Below are 17,315 nucleotides of genomic sequence, written 5' to 3'. Positions count from 1 at the left end.
TAATGTAAAAAATGTCAGAAAATATGTAAGTAATACAAGGTTCATAGCAATAACATAGATCTCTTTAATCCTTATTTTGCTGTTGAGCTGCAACCTATTTTAGAGTTCAGGTTTCTTGCCTATTTCCAAGCCAAGTAGTGTACTTTGACAGCAGTATCAGGAAACTCTCTGTTCTGTGATTTAAAACTTTTCAAGGGCATTTGACAAATCATTGCTGAGAGCTATTCCTTATGATGCCTCAGTAGTGCATATGTATGACTGTGTGGGGAAGGAACTGTTTTTTAAAAGCATGGTGGTGGTGGATCGGTGGATGGGCTAACTGATCTTAGTGGTCTTTTCCAACTTTAATGATTCTATGTTTCCAATAGTTGACATTTATGGGAATTGTGATGGTTTTGCTAGAATGCTTCTTAAGTTTGCAGGACAGTTGCAGATGTGTAATTAGAAACTGAAATAAAAATGAGAACATACCATTATGAACAAGCAATGTATTATGTATGTGTTATATATGTTTTCAGCTGTGAGAGCATGGAGCCTGTAAAAGGAGCAATAAGCAAACACAAAGGGGATTGACACATTTGTTTATTACTGCAGACTCAGTAAACTGAAATTCAGTATGAATTAGTATTTTATAGTCATTAGAACTGCCACTATAATAAATCTCCACTATGAAATAATACATACAGCAGTTTTAAAGCAGGACTTTTGTAGATGGAAAGGGTCATAGTGCATAGTGCAGATGTTGATTCACGCTCAGAATTCATGAAGTTATTGTGGGAGCCTCTTTTAAACTAAGGTTATTTGCTGATGCTAATTGATAGGGCAGTCTATGTTATGGATGCAGATCTTCCTGGAGGCTGCATCTGAATTGGCAGCTCTACAGGAGGAAGAAGTCATCATGTTCTACTTATGGACTGCTGTTGCTGTGTGGTATCAGATTTAAAACAGTGTACAAAATGGTGAAGATCAGAATATTATTATTCACTGTGCTTCTGAGCATCATTTTTTGAGCTCACAACTGCTTCTAGTATCAACCAATGATGAATAGAGTTGCACTGACTTGCTACACTTTGTAAGGACTCAGTGTTAAACTAACCATTTATTCTGTTTCTCTTTATTTGTAGGTCAAGATGTTGTTAAATATAAAAGGCATCATATGGATGTGCTCTACATTAGCTATAACTTATATGCTACCTAAAGGTAAGTCTGTTATGTATGGAATAATTTATTAAAATTAATTCCAGTGACAGCGGGAAGGAGCACAGTCCAATTGGGAAAGTACTTCCCAGGACTGGGGAAATGTGTTTTCTGATTTTATCTCTGTACTGTGTAACTAATTTTGTTCCTGTTTTCTCCTTTTTGCCTACTGATTTACATAGAAAACTTCTGGTGGTTGAGCATGTTTTTGGCAAGGTTTTTACACAGTTTGTGTCTCCTGAGGTTTGTCAGTGCCATTACTATAATTCGAGTAATGATAAAGACAGCGTGATAATGCGATAAAGACATTAGAAAGCATAAAGCGAAACAGCTTGCCTTCTTCAAATGTTCAGGAATGTGACTTAACTGCTTTAACCTCTGTTTGTGAAATGTTGGGCCTGTTTGTCAGATATGTCTCATACCTTCATTTGGCATGGCCTACAGAGGAGTTCCCCTGCATGGATGAAGTGGGGAGTACTGGAGGGGATAGTTTTGGTGAAAAGCAAACAATTTCGTGAGGGCTTCAGCACTGAGAAGTGCCAGTGCATGAGAGCAAGAGCAGCTTGCTGCTACACACCTAGTCAGGCTGCAGAGGTCGCAAATTAAGTGGGGGAGTCTTGGATCTACAGGAACAGCTGTTCTGCACATCTACCAGTCAGATCCCAATGCATGCATTCATGTTATTGATATGACAGCAGCCTTATGAGTTTGTATGTCTCTGACACTCTCTATATTCAGGGTGAAAAGTGCCACATACAAGTGAGATATACAGAAACCAAGAACCCCAGTCTCTGCCTGCCTCTGCAATAACAGAAGAATGAGCCTAAGGAGGCATGCTTTTGGGGTCGCCAGACCCTCCGTGGTGGGGGCTGCTGTAGGCCAAGCTGGTTGGAAGCTGTGGCAATCTCCTGGCTGCTGGGGCCTGGAACCAAAACATCTTAAAGCAGCTGCAGGTGTTAGCTTTGGATAGAAAGTTGGAGCCCTGTTTACTTCTCATGGTGATTATGTGTTAAGCTGAAGTACATATTCATATATGATTGCTATGGTTTGAAACTTTTGACTCAAAATTAGTACAGAGCAGGTCCCTACAGCAGCTGCAGACTCCGAAAATTGGAATGATGGTTTTCCCAAGCCTCAAATCAAGACAATTTTTATTCTACTTTCTTCTTCTCAGGAGCCTTTGGAAAATCGGATATACTCTTTATACTTTTTTTTTTTACATTTTTTTTCTTTTTTTTTTTTTTATTTTTTAGCTCTTATACTGTGTATAGCAAAGTTCTTTCTTAGATAGTTTTTCCTGTAAGATAAAAACTGTTTTGCTTAAGTGTTGACTTTAGAAGAAAAGATGGTGGGCTTTTTTTTTTTTTTTTTTTTACTTCACTTGGGTTGGGAGCACTATCCTTCTCTGTTTCCTGTCATCCCCTCCTCCTTAAATCTAGTTTTGTTTCTCCATTCTTTACTAAACACACAGCAGACCAAGACAATTAGAAGACATTCTCAGAGGAAACAGACTCAAAGCTTCAGGGAGGGGCAAGATGCTAAAACTAAGCTTCCATTTTCTCATTTATTGAGGGCTGAAACTCATTTGGTTATTAAATGTCAAGCTTTTTTTCTTTCTTTCCATTTTTTACTCAATAAAATCTGTATATGTACACTGCTGTACAGCTCTTTGATCTGCAGGCATTTAATTATTTGTTCATATGAAGTATTCTGGAAGGCAAAGCAAGTGATTGTCAGAAGAAATCATGGACCAACAATGTCAGTTTATATAGGGAACTTAAAAATGTTTATTTGATAAGTTGTAGCATTATTAGTCAGCTTTAAAATGGAGTAAATGCTTGTACATCACTCATGGGATGAGAGGTATGAAGTTAAGATTTTACCTGATAATCAACCTTTGGGAGGAGAGCATGTAAGAAGAGGATAAGCAAGACGAATGAATCTGACATTGTATGTAAAGCTGACATTTCTATTACAACCTATTGAAAATCTGATCATGTTTATTTAGGGCATAATTCAGTGGTCAGTCTAATCTCACATACATCATTTAGCACTACATGGGGTAGTTCTTCCCCTTCTCCGTACCCTGGTGCTGGCTGACATGTATTTCTTTGTGTTGACGGTACTTATGGGCATATCTGTCCAGCTCAGTCAGGTAAATGACTTGTCTGAGAGACATCGGATAACCCTTTTTGCAAGTTAGTATTCAGCTGGATCAGATCTTTGATCTGCCTCACTGATTTACGCAATTGCCTGAGCTGGTAGAATTAGGGAATTAGGAGTGCATCAATATTTGTGGAGAGGTGAGACTGAAGGAATGACACCATTAGATGCCTCTCAACTTACTCCACTTATCATCACCTCTGAAATGGTTTATAAATTGTTCATGTGACTTCCAGAAAAAGAATTTCAGGAACACAAGTGTTCTGTGAATGTGCTGGTGTGGTCATCTCAGGAATACAGAATGAAATATTGATGCCTTGAAATCTTTTGTGAAACACAGATTCCCATACTCTGTGTTCCCAAAATGGGTTTGGTTAACCATATGGGTTGATTGAATAGTCACTTGCCTATGATTAATGGCAGTGTTTCCCTTTGGGTAGAACTGTTCTGAAAGCTTAGAATCATTCTTTTGAAACTCATATAGGAAATTTGTCAAAATCAACAGTTATTTTATGAAAGAAATAAGCTTTGGCAAGTTGGCATTTTCTGCTAGGAAAAATGTTGTGTTGAAAAATTTAAATATCAATTGAGAATACTAATGTTTGAAAATGTGTACTGTTTAGAGGCTATACTATCCAGTCTGTATTGATCATCTGTCATTCAGTCTGATGTTTGATTTTGGCATCATTGATTCTGTTGCACTTCCTTTTCTCTTCCAGTAGCTCCAAAAGGCTTTCTTTGGAAGTTCCCCCAAACCCCTCTTTTCAAAAAACAGACAAACAAAGTTATTAATTCTGGAATCCAAGAGATTATTAGGTTATAGAATCATAGAACTGTCAAGGTTGGAAAAACCTCCAAGATTATCTAAACCAACCATCCACCTACCACCAATATTGCCTTACTAAGGCATGCTCCTTAGTATAACATCTAAACGTGTTCATCCAAATGTGTTTCTTGAACACATCTGGGGCCATGACTCCACCAGCTCCCTGGGCAGCCTGTGCCCAACCAGCACCTGACCATGCTTTGATAGAAATCTTTCTTGATATCCAACCTGAACCTTCTCTGATGCAACTTGAGGACATTCCCCCTTGTTATTTCTAGTTATGGGGGAAAAGAGGCTGACCCCCATCTTGCTGCTGCCTCCTTTCAGGCAGCTGTAGAGAGTTTAAGGTCTTCCCTGTGCCTGCTCTTCTCCAGACTGAACAATCCCAATTCCCTCGGCCACTCTTCATGAGACCTGTGCTCCAGATCCCTCACCAGTTTCACTGCCCTTCTCTGGACGACATGCTGTGGTGCATGTGAAGGATTAATGATAGAAGTTCATGTGCAAGGTTTGCTCATGACACCTACTCTTGGCCTGCCATTTACTCACTTTGAACTAGCTGGTGTTACAATTCTCTGGTTTACAAGCTGGACCCAGTGATTATGATCATTGTTGAAGTTTACCTCTCTCATTATAAGCAACTATTTATCATGTCACAAATAAGTGTGTTTTTATGAAAGTCCTACAATCCAGAAGAGAATACAAACATCTTAGGTTACAGTATGTGATAATGTCCTTTTGAAGGTACAAATAATATACATCAACTTGGCATATCATGTTAATGTTATACGTGCTCTAGAACACGTGTGCTTGCTTATAATATTTGCACATCTGTATGCATGTTACTGGGTTTGGCAGCTGGAATTTATGTTTTTCTGGCGGAATGATTTTCTTACAGAATATGACAACAATTGTTTTTTCATTACTTTGCCTCCTTTTCTTACTCTGCATCTTAAGACTGCAGATTACCTTGTAAAGAACTTGAGTGAGGACTTTATTGGTCTTGGTCTTGTACTACCTCTGCTATCAAAATTTCATACAAGTTTGTAAAAGCTGTGCGTTACATTTTAGTTTTTCAGTATCTTTATTAAAGAAATGATGGTTAATGAAAAGACATCTCTTAGGCTCAGTATTAGTCGTTAAAGTAACAGTACACAATTTCATCGGTCTTTGCAATTTTTCTTGACAGGAAATATATCCTATAAGTACATTGATTACAAACAATTGCACAGAGAATTCTAAGGAACTGTTTTGTGCTCAAGCAAGAAGTAGTTTGTGTCCAACTTCAAGAGAAACATATAAAAACACATGTCATTTGTAAGATAAGGCATCTAGGGAAAAATATTCATATATACTGTCATTGCCATGATAAATTGATTAAAATGTCTTAGCTTTAGGTTTGGGGAATATACAGCATCGTTTAGTCTGTGAAACCCCTACCCTGGCAAGACTGTTTCCTGTCAGGATACTGTATGAGAGATCTTCATTCTGTTCCTGCTTCTTATTCTGATATTGAACCTATTTAATATTTAAATTGAGGAAGACATAAAAACCCAGCTGCTAAAACACAGAGAGTCTGCTGATAACCTGACTGCATGTCATGCTCTGGGCTTGAATCTGCTGTCCCATCATGTAGTACAAAGCTCTCGTTGACTTTACCAGCAGTTCTTGAAAGATAGATCTGTAGCCAGATTACTTGGGCTTAACTGTGTATTTTGTTTCTTTATTGTCTATTTTCCCTAAGGACTTAAATATGCTCAAGAGTGATGCATTTTAGTTAGTAAGAGAAAAGAATGCTCATACCATATCTCATTTAAGAGTTATCAGTGTTTTAGGTTTTACTTGGGTAGATGGTGAAGACGTGGTATGAAACAACGTTCAGTGCTAGGATTGCTCTTCACTGATGATTGGGTAAATATCTGCTTTTCTCAGCTCATATTCAGATTTGCAAACAGTTACAAAATATTTTGTTTGCATTTTGTTGACTGCATCCCTTCTAAGGTACAGTCTGTCTCAACTGGCTTGGACTACTGAAGAAACCAAGTTTTTGAAACTGAATGGGAATATTTCTTAATCTTCAATACAAAGCTTTTCAGTGAATTATATTTTCTCTCCTTTTCTCATCTGCTAGTCAAAACAGAGTGCTTTTAAAAGCACTTCATAGTGCTTTCTACAGCTAGATGAGTTTGTAGGTACATAGTTTTTGCCTTATTCTTGGATGTAGTCCAGTTTAGGGTAGATCTAATTTGCATATCATTATGATATCTGTTTGCTGTCAAGGGTTTCATTCTACTGATGAGAAGACACAAATTCTGAAGAGGAAATTTCCTCAGGGTTTGGTACTGATATTCTAGATCACACATAACTGAAAACAGCGCCTTTGAAAGTTTATTAAAATTCTGTCAGTCAGCGTAATTATAAGTAGATCATTTTTCATTTAAGAAGTTCCTGTAATGTATATAGATGACAAGAGATCATAATAAAAACTAAATATTTTGAAACTGATTTAATCTCCCACCTGTGCCATTTGGCAGTTTTTCCATCACAACTGATAGGATTGAGTATTCATTCTATTTCTCTAGCTCTACCCAAATGTAATTAAATAAAGTTCCAAGAAATTAAAGGTGATACAAGAGTTAGTGATGTTTTCCTACTGTAAATCTTGGGATAAAACCAGCCCACTATGGTGTTTAGCAATCAGTTGTAGGGAAGTCAGGTTTTTAGTTCTTTTTAAACAATATCTGACTTCCCCAAATTCTTGTTTCAGTATCTTTTTTTAAAGAAATGTGTTTGCAATCAGAGCTTTTGAGCTAGTCTATAGCCTTCAGTAACTGCTGCAGGCTTGTCTTAAAGCCTTGTGAATTGTTCAGTCCTAGTAATATGTTGGTCCTGTTTTTGTCATTCACTGTTTTATAAATACATCCTTTCTAGATCTTTTTCAAGTAGTGTTTGTTCAACATGAGTTGTAGTATCTCACCAATCTTTGCTTGTAAGACTGAAAATTTCACTACATGCCTGAATCAGAGCGAAAAATCTTGCTGGTAAATCAGCTCAGTTCTGTGTGAACTTTTCATTTGAGCTTTGGATGCAGTGCAGCTGTATTGGCAGAATGCTACACCATTGTTGTTAGACTCTCTCTGGTCTAATCAGTTCTGATAAAGCTAGCTTGAGTGTTTCTGCACTAAGTTCCCAAGAATCTTAACTTAGGTAGGTATGAATGGAAACTATTTGAAGACTTCCGTTCCAACTTCTTGGTCATCCTTGGCTGGGCCAGTATTTTTCTGGCTAGGACTTTGTTGTAAAAATGCATGGCTGTCATACTGGTGATTATTGAATATTTTTGTAGATGTTACTATTAATGTTTTATTCTCTGTGTGATGTGCATCTGTTAAAAATCATCAGCTCAATAAAAAGTTTTTCTTTTTTTTTTCTTTTTCTCCTTCTCTCCTGTTTTTCTTTCAAAATATTCTTCTCTTTATAGTGTGATGATGTTTTTGATGGTAACTAAATAACTAGATAACTTTTCAAGTACTGGTATCTCATATTTCGTGCTGGTGCCTGGTATTTGAAGACATTTTTTGTTTCTAAACTTTATGAATTCTACCTGACTTCAAATTAATGATTAGCATTTTCAACCTTTGAAAAAATGTTTACAGGTCAGTGAAAGAGGACATATACATTCTATTATATGACAGCCTTTAATCTTCATTAAGCCATTAAATATGGTGAAATAACATCACATAACAACATAAATCTAACAGAAATCCTGTTTTCAGACAGTTGCTGTGTGCAGGTTGGATGAACAGTAGTCAACTTTCCCCTTGGGATATTGTCAGATGGAAGCATTTCACTGTAAAGTGTTTGCAGCTGGAGATGTCATAAAAATGATAAAGGTCCTATCAAGTCAAGCTTGAGCCAAGCAGGGACTTTCTGTGTGCTTTGCTTCCTTCTTTGCTTTAACATCTTAAAATACCCCATTTCTGTAATGTGTTAAAGGCCCCTGGGCTACAAGGAAATAATTTTGAAAGAATGACAACTTAGGATAATCTCACTGAAAAGGCTTTTGTTTCAGCATGTATACAATAAAAAGAGTTAACCCTTGAAAGAGAAATGGAATAAGGAAGGCAGTGTATGTAAAGTCTTGGGCTGTGTTTTACTTCTACTACATGAGCATATGAACAGGCTGCTGTAAGGTAAAACAAAGTGTAAACATCATTAGCTCCCCTGAGTGCCTAGTTTTGGCCAGCAACAAATGTGAGATATCTGGTTGTCTTTCAACAACTGGTTTTAGTCTGGTGAAGTTTGAAAACATAGCTCTTACAATTCAACTGTCATCTGTAACCTTCAAAACAGTTTCCAAAGGAAGCCAATACCAATCCTTGCTACAGTCAGTGACTACGACAAATGGAAAAAACAAATCAAAGAGCAGTGAATTAATTTACCCAGACAGGAAAGAGCTCAGTCAAGGGCTGAGGATGTTGGTACAGACTCCGTTTTGGCTTACTCTGGTCAGATCTTCTGTGAACCAGCTAGAGTTCAGGTCTTAAAAGTCTGTTAATCATTAAACAGTGATGAAATGTAAGTGTTTCTGATTTTACTGTTTGCTAATGTGATATATCCTTTCTCTTCCTCTCTCCCATTCTTCTAGTTAAGGCAGAAAAAAAAACCCTGGTGAAGGGATCCCTCTCTGGAACGTCAGTCCTTCCATGCTTCTTTTCAACCACACCCACCATAGCCTCCAGCTACGCAGCCGAGTATCTTCGAATCAAATGGTCAAAGGTTGAACTGGATAAAAGCGGAAAAGATGCAAGAGAAACCACGGTCCTTGTGGCCCAGAATGGGAACATCAAAATAGGCCAGAACTACAAGGACAGGGTGTCAGTTCCAACCCATTCAGAGGAGACCGGTGATGCTTCACTGACTTTCTCTAGGCTGCGTGCAAGTGATGCAGGGGTGTACCGCTGTGATGTGATGTATGGAGTTGAGGACACACAAGGCATTGTATCGCTGGCTGTTGATGGTAAGAAGTCATTTATTTCATTTGTAGTCAGCTGTAATCCCAGTCAAACCGGTAACAGCTACTACTTATAACTACAAGGCATTCATATGACCAGTTTTAGGAAATTGTTCTTCCTTCACTATTGACTTGTTCCATTCTCTTTTTGATTATTTTTAAGATTTTTTTCCAGCCCATATTTTTCTCATTTCTCCTGCACATGTTCTGGGAGGATACTCTTGATTCACAGAGCAAATGCTGTTCACTTGTCCCAGTAGCACGTTGATTGGTTTTATATCCTTTACAAGATGAACTCCTGTTTTCACAATTACTTTTTTTTTTTTTAGCAAGTACCTCTAAAATTCTCCAAAACCAGTCTTTTTGAACCATAGTACATAACATAATACATCTATCTGAAAATGTGTCTTTATAAGAAGATAGACTTGGCAGGCAGAAGCAGTTTCTTAGTAATTGTTTCTGTAGGATGAAAAGAAGCAACTGCTCTGCTCTACTGGAGCTCTGGTTGCCTTCTCTTGCTGCTTGGCAGTGGGAATGTAAACCGTCTAACCTCAAACAGCTCTTTCTGTGATAGAAACATCAAGCACCAAGGAAGAGTTTATCTCCATAATAGCAGTTGGATAGCTAAGAAAATCACCTGCCAAAAGCTGCAGGAAGACAAGTAGAAGGCTGCTATTATTCTTCCATGTGGAAGACTCAGGCCTAAGAGTTGGCATGCAAGCACCATAAGGAAATAGCCTCCAAAATTTTGGGGAAGAGAATTGTTCTTGTAAAGAAGCACAGGAAACAAAACTTTAAATAGAGTGTTGGTGGCAAAAGTAGCATCTGATCTATTGGCATTTTTCTCCTAAGTTCCTGCTTATACAGCACCATGTGCAGACTGCTCCAGAGCCTGATGCCCTGTCAGTTTGGCACCAAGCCTGAACTATTAAACTGCTGAAAAGCAGGACATGTTAGCCCAGGCACTGTGCCATATGAATTCTGGACCAAAATTACTCGGAAGAACACTGGGCTGTGTGGATGTACCAGCTTACATGAGCGTTGGTTTGGACTCTACCTTGCACTTCTCTGCATTCAGGTGTTTTTTTGAAACTTAGGTGTTTACTCAAGTGACTGAGTCCCAAAACAAACATTAGGATCTTCTGTTGGAAATCATGGCTTTGGCTAAGATTTTTTGTAAGCTTAATACTATATTGTTCTTTCACTATGCCTAACCTAACTTTAGCAGTCTTTTGGCATCTGTTCAATGAAAGGTTTTGAAGGTGTGGTCTTAATTTGGAAATACAATAAATCAGTGTAACCATTAATGTTTTTTTCTAACTTCATAAGCTGTGTAGTCTTAATGGCAAAAGCAAAAGAAATCCTGGTTTGAACATTATTTTTCAGTAATGAATATACCTGGCATTCCTTAGCCCTTTAAAGCACTCCCTTGGCTATGTATCTGTGTCCAGGAGCAGCAGATGTTCACTACAATAAAATATCAGATGATTTACAGCAGTACTTTAGCTTGTGTTACTGCTGCTACAGTACACTGCAATGAGATGCACAGTTCAGATCTCTTTTAAATTAAAAGAAAATTTCAAACACAGCATTTTCTTTCTGAAGCTACTCTTTTTTGTCGTTTTTTGTCTTTGATGTCAAAATTTGGAGAACAGAACAAGCTGTATCTTCATACACATGGTAAAATAACATTGTTAAGTTATCATTTGTGCACTTGATTTTCCATTTTCTATATTAACTAAACAAATATAATTTTTCAGACTTGTAAAAATTTTATATTAATGTTGTTGCTTAATTTTTGTACCCTTACTTCAATAAGCCTTCAGCATTTTTGAGACTTCAGCTATTATCTTAAAAGAAAAAAAAACAAACCAACAAAACCAATTGTATTAGTCACAAACATAATTTATTTTGATTATGTCATCTTTTTGAATCTGTGCCCTGAAATAATAACAATTACTGAAAGAGAGATGTGTGTTCTTTGTGTGTTCTTCATCACCTGTTGTTAGCAGTTAACATTATTGAGAAATCTTCTTTATGTGTTAATTGTGGTAATTTCTGAGTTGAGTACTGGTGTGGCTCAGCACTGCTTTGGTCTGCTCTTCCAAGCAGACCTGCAGGTGATGTTGCTTGTGTAAAGCTGAGCAAAATTATCACTCATTTTGCTAATGTGCATATTTTATGATCATGGAATGAAAGATAAAATGCGTTTGTGTAGCACTTAATCTCTGGGGTCTGAGCAAGCACCTTTTGCTTCACCTTTTCAGTGAATTAAAAGTGTGTAGACAAAGCAGTTATTATGACTGCGAACATTGCAGTAAACTTCTTGATTGTGTAGATGAACCCAACATGACTAACTTGTTGGAGGCTTTTGCCAGCTTCACTCTGGGGACAATTTAGAGGTGGGAAGGAATGCTTCTGTGATGCTTCGGGAAGCACAGAATCTTAGAACTGTGGAATCGTAGGGTTGGGAGGGACTTCAAGAATCATCAAATTCCAACTCCCCTACCGCAGGCATGGTTGCAAGTCACTAAATCAAGCACTAGACCATGTTGTCCAGGGCCCCATCCAATCTAGCTTTGAACACCTCCAGAGAAAGGGCATCCAAAATCTATCTGGGCAGTCTATACCTGCACCTCACCACCCTCTCAGTGCAAAACTTCCCCTTGACAAACAATCTAAATCCTCCCTCCTCTAGTTTAAAACCATTCCCCCTTATCCTATCACTATCAACCTTTGTAAAAACTTGATTTCCCTTCTGATTATAATCTCCTTTTAAATATTCTATTTCAATTATTTTAATGCCAACACTGTTGTCTGTGTTAAATCAAAGAATAAATTAAGGAGAAGTCGTAGCAACATAGAACCAAAAGGACATGCTTGATCGCTTGAAAACTTATTCCTTTGGTGTTACAGATCACCATGTTACATGTTTTGTTATATACCTTCATTAATGCCCAAATTGAGCAGGGCTTACTATTTGAATGAATTGTCAGGCACTTTGCATGTTATGTCCCAAAAATCATAGAATCATAGAATGGTGTGGGTTGAAAGGAATGTTAGAGACCATCCAGTTCCAAACCACTCCAAGTGCAGGTTGCTACCCACCAGATAGGGTTCCATCCACACTGGCCTTGGATGCCTCCAGGGATGGGGCACCCACAGCTTCTCTGGGCAGCTGTGCCAGGGCCTCATCACTCTCTGAGTGAAGAATCGCCATGTAATATCTAATCCAAATCTCCTTTATTTTACATTAAAGCTCCTCCCCTTGTTCTATCAGTATCTGCCTATGTAAAATGTTGGTCTCTCTCTTGTTTGCAATTTCCCTTAAAGTACTGAAAGAACACAATGTGAGGTCTCCCTGGAGCCTTCTCTTCACCAGGCTGAACAGTCCTAGCTCCCTCAACCTCTCCTTCGTAGGAGAGGGGCTCAAGACCTATGATCATCACTGTAGCCCTCCTCTGGACACACTCCAGCAGTTCATCTTTTTTGTCCTGAGGTCTTCAGGCCTGTATGTAGTTAGGGCCTAATGAGGGCAGAGTAGAGGGGAACAACAACCTCCCTCTCCCTGCTGGCCTCTCCTCTGTTGATTCAGCCTAGGATATAGTTGCTTTCTGGGCTGCAAGGGCACTGCTGGCTCTTGCCCACCTTTTTATCCACCAGAACCCTCAAGTTCTTCTCAGCAGGCCTGTTCTCAATGAGTTGTTCTTGCAGTCTGTCCTCATATTTGGGATTGTCCTGACCCAAATCCAGCACCTTACACTTGGGCTTGTTGAATTTCAATATCTTCTCATTGGACCTCTTCTCCTGCCTGTCTACATCCCTTTGGATGGCTTCCCTTCCTCTTGTTGTATCAACTGCACCATTCAGCTTGATGTCATCAGCAGGCTTGCCGAGGGTGCACTCAGTCCCACTGTCTATGTCACTGAACATTAGTAGGGCCAGACTGCTGTACCCCTCATTACTATTTTCAGTGGTGAGACTGAACTGTACCCCTCATTACTGTTTTCAATGGTGAAAGCTTAAGAGAGAAGTGTGAAATACTTAATTTTAATTGTACAGGAAGCTGTAGGCTACCACCTGGATACCTTATTTAGTTAATGGCAGTTATGGGTTCTCCTTGAGGCTGGGGAGGGAGCCTGCATCAACTGCTCAGCAGTGTTACATAGTTTCATCATGCTGGATACCTCCTTTTCCATTACTAATTGTAAGAAAAATCTTCCCTTACACCCTACTTGTTGCTACAATTAAATCGACTTTTCAGACAGGATGATTTTTTTGTTCATAGCAGACCTAGCAGTCTACAGTATTATGCACTTGGACCTCTTACAAAAAGTGGAACATTCAGAACATTCATATTTGCTTTTCATTTGAGGTGATATCTCCTCTTTACACTGTACTGTTTGAAAATTTCTTTTTCTTGTGTGCGGTTCCTCCTTTTCAGCTGTTGTAATTTTGTCTTTCTATGGTGTTTTGAGCTTATCTTTAGGACCCTTTTTGTAATTATTAAACCCAGATCATAAACTCTGTCCTGTTAGGAGTCCAAAGCAGTTGGATTTGATCTTTATATGTACTTTCCAACTGAATTATTCTATTTTACTATTACTGTCTTTGGAAACCTATTTTGCCATTGTTCTTAGTTTCTTCCCTGTTGCTGTTACTGAACATCAAGAGACTTCAAGTTACAGTGCCTTAGCTGACACTGAGCTGTCTCTCCATTCCCACTTCAAGCTGCTTTTTGAAACAGATGAGGTTTCACCTGCAACCCAGTATAGATGCTTGGATAGAGATAGTGTAGAGGTTGATTGCCAGCAGGCAATGATCTTCAGGCCTTCTGACCATCGTCCTTGAGTGTTCAGCCACCCACTAATAGTTTATCAAGTTTCACAGGTGTGCTGGGTCTGAAGTCAGAGTAGAATTTACTTTATTTTCAGTGATTTAAAGTCAGATGCCTAGCACTCAGCTCTTTTCTGATGAGAGTTGTGGGTGAGATGAGCTCTCTAGTAGTTCTCATTCCTGTTCCCTGCTCAGAGAGTCTTAGACAGGTAATGTAAACTAGGCTCCTAACCTTAGGAGTAACAGTGGTAAGTTTGAATTCCACAGAGTTTAATAAAAAGTACTACTGTACCTCTCCATATTTATTCCATTTCTCTAGGTATAATAAAGTTCGCTTGTGTAAAATAGATGTAAGTTTCCTTATAAAAAGCTGACCTGGACATGCAGAGTAACAGCATGATTCATTCTCAAACATAATTGAGCATTTAATGAAACTGTTGTTTTTTTGTAGTTCTGCGAGATATTAAAAAGCAATATATTTGGACAAGTGCAAGGAACATGAAAGAACTGATCTAACAACTCACTTGAGCCAGTTTTTGGTTATTTACCTTGGAAATGCCTGCGCATTCGATTGAAGTAGCAAATGTGATCCTTCAGTTTTCTTGCTCTTTTTGAAAATCTTGTCAGAGAGTATTTTTTGGCAATAATGTTACCCTTTTCTTACTGCTGTCTTGGGAGTTCACTGCTTTCACAGGCCTTCTTTTGTTAGCTTCTATTTGAGTCCACTGTTTGAGAGGCTTTTTACAAATCGGATTGTAGAGAAAAGCCAATAAGAAAAATTCGAGGCTTAAAATACTGACCTCTTTAAAGGGAAGAAGCAGCAATTAGGGAGGCAGAGTAGACTGTAATTCACAATTTTATTTTTATGCAAACTTCTTTCTTGCAGGCATTATAGTGATAATAAATGGATGTTGTTTCCAGTGTGGGAACACTGCCTCTCAGTTGTGCCCTGAGCCCTAAGAGATTGCGTGTTGACAACGTAATTGATTTATTCTCTCTAAAGCCAGAACTCCCCTTTATTAGCACCTAAGTATGGCATTTGAAGAGATGGGGTTTTGTAATCTCTTAGATTTATCTATCTTGAATCCTTATCACCTGTTGATGTTGAAATTTCATACTTCCTTGATAACTAAATAGAAATGGACTGCTGCGTTTTTAAGCTTATTCTTTACTCTCCTGAGGAAGTGATGGTAGGGAAGATAGAGGTTTCTTAGCTACAAGGTAAAGAGCAGAATATACAATGGCTCAAAGAGAGGGAAACTGAATTCTGTATTCAGATACCTGGTTATGCATGCATCTGTGCCTAGGGAGTAAGAATGAGGATGCTATGATACATCTGTCACAGCCCTGGCACAGGGACTTGGAAGGTGGCAGCTGATTTTCAGGCTGCAGGTGATTTGGGGTCAGGCTGAAGATCTGCAGAGGACCACACACCTTCTCCCTTAAGAAGATAAAGTAAAGTAGGTGCTGATATGCATAGCTACACTGATTTTTATCCTGTCAGTCATCTCCTATTGTGAGAACAGTTCTGAGAGGCTATGTATTTCTTTTAATTTTTTTTTAACAATTTAAATTTCAATATCAGTGTCTTGGCCTCACTGAATGCTGTGTGTCCAAGTACATTGTTATGCAGAGGTAACAGCAGGTACTTGATCTAGGCTGTCTGTTCCGAGGTATTGCAGATGTAGTAACCAAGTCCTCCACTTTGGCAAGTTGTCTGTCAGAAGAATGCAGTTCAGGCTGAGCATCAACTGCTTTCTTTCTCTGCACTAGCTTGTTTAGAGGAGTCTGTGTACACTTGCATGTTGCTGCATTACTTTGTAAAGATGGATGCAAAGATTTTGGGCAGAGGGGTGATGTGCGAGTTGGTGCAAGAAGCCTTGTCCCTGGAGAGCCAGCAAGTGGAACTGGGTGGTTGGTCTGTGCTTCCTCTTTGCGTGCAGAGAGGATCCTGGAGACATCTGTGAATGCAATGCAAGGCTGCTCTCAGGTTGCCAGAGCAAGAGATGGGAGTTGCAAGATGTTTGCAAAGTCTGGAGTGGGAGAAGAGATGAATTATTGCAAGAAGCTCAAAATTCCTGTTTCTTCCTTTAATGCAGTGCTCTTCCCTGTTGCCTCTGTTTTGGATTGTATTTGTAATGTAAGTTGATTTCTGCATAAAAGTAAGGAAGATCACCCAATTTGTTTAGAACTCTATTAGCTTTGGCATTGAGGGGTGCTTGAAGGGTCTACACCACTTTGACTGAGACCTGAAAATAAAAATGAACAGAATAACGACTGCCATAATTATCTTTTCTCTTTACATATTCTTTGTGTTATGAGACTACTTCTGAAGTTCAGTCTTTATGTGACTCCAGGCAGGCAAGTTGCAGCAGCATGAGCTCACTAGTGAAAGCTGTTGTTTATTAGCCACAATAAAGCAGGAAGTGTCTTGAAGGAGCCCTTCCCTCCAGTTCTAGGAAGTGTTGTAGCATGATACCCTGGCAAGTGATAAAGCAAAGCTGCAATCCAAAGGTGCAAAACCATAGTATCAGTCTCTTACTCAGGAAGGTCCTAGTTTGTTAAGTGAAATACTTCATGCTTTCCTTCTTTGGTGTAAGGCAAAAATAAGTGAATAAAAGACATTCTCTCTTGCTCAGGCAGCAGCAGTGAATTTTTGGGTGCTGCAGATTACTTTCCTGTGAGTGCTCTTTTTTGCAGACACTGCTGCTCTTTCCTGTAATTAGACTGACTTTGCCAGATGTTCGGTGACAAACTTACGCTCTTGTAGTCTGTTTTCCAGTTACTTTATTTGTTCCTGGGACAACTCCTTTTTTGCCTTTTCTTTCAGAGGGCAAGTGGACAAAGGGGAAAAATCCTTTACAAATGTTGTAAAGTGCAAGAACTCGGACAATGGATTTTGCCCCCTTCTCTCTGTCTAACTGAAACAATGAAAGTCCTGCACTTTAATCTTCTTAGCCCCAGGGGGTCTTCTAATTATTGCAGCTGTTGCTCAGGCTTATACATACTGACGTCTTCCTACCCATTCATCTTGGAGGCTCTTTTATGTCCATTGGCTCCTCAGTGGAAATGGAAGAGCCTTAAACTCGGAGAATAGGTGAAGTTTACCTTTTGGATCTGGGTGAGGAGAACAAAGCATTCTCCAAGTTCCTTTCCAGGATTTACAAATGACCAAAGGCATTTTCTCAGCAGCTCTTTAAATTTATGTTAGCACTAACTCTTTAGTTCTGCCTTACCAAGGTAATGCAAGGTCCACATGTCATCAGCAAAGCCATTGAT

The 17,315-nt window shown here is 38.8% G+C and overlaps 1 protein-coding gene across 4 annotated transcripts in view; it reads left to right on the top strand.

The window, feature by feature from the left end:
* Positions 1 to 17,315, top strand: part of VCAN (versican) — a 107,037-nt gene that overhangs the window by 6,531 nt on the left and 83,191 nt on the right. For all 4 annotated transcript variants that reach the window (XM_048932251.1, XM_048932250.1, XM_048932249.1 and 1 more), the window contains exons 2-3: positions 1,125 to 1,200; positions 8,835 to 9,206. In XM_048932251.1, the coding sequence (XP_048788208.1) occupies positions 1,131 to 1,200; positions 8,835 to 9,206 (442 nt within the window). In that variant the 5' untranslated portion in view covers positions 1,125 to 1,130. The remainder of the gene's footprint in view (positions 1 to 1,124; positions 1,201 to 8,834; positions 9,207 to 17,315) is intronic.

The sequence above is a fragment of the Lagopus muta genome, chromosome Z (genome assembly GCF_023343835.1).
Source record: "Lagopus muta isolate bLagMut1 chromosome Z, bLagMut1 primary, whole genome shotgun sequence".
Classification (NCBI taxonomy): domain Eukaryota; kingdom Metazoa; phylum Chordata; class Aves; order Galliformes; family Phasianidae; genus Lagopus; species Lagopus muta.
This window is presented reverse-complemented; position numbering and strand designations above follow the sequence as displayed.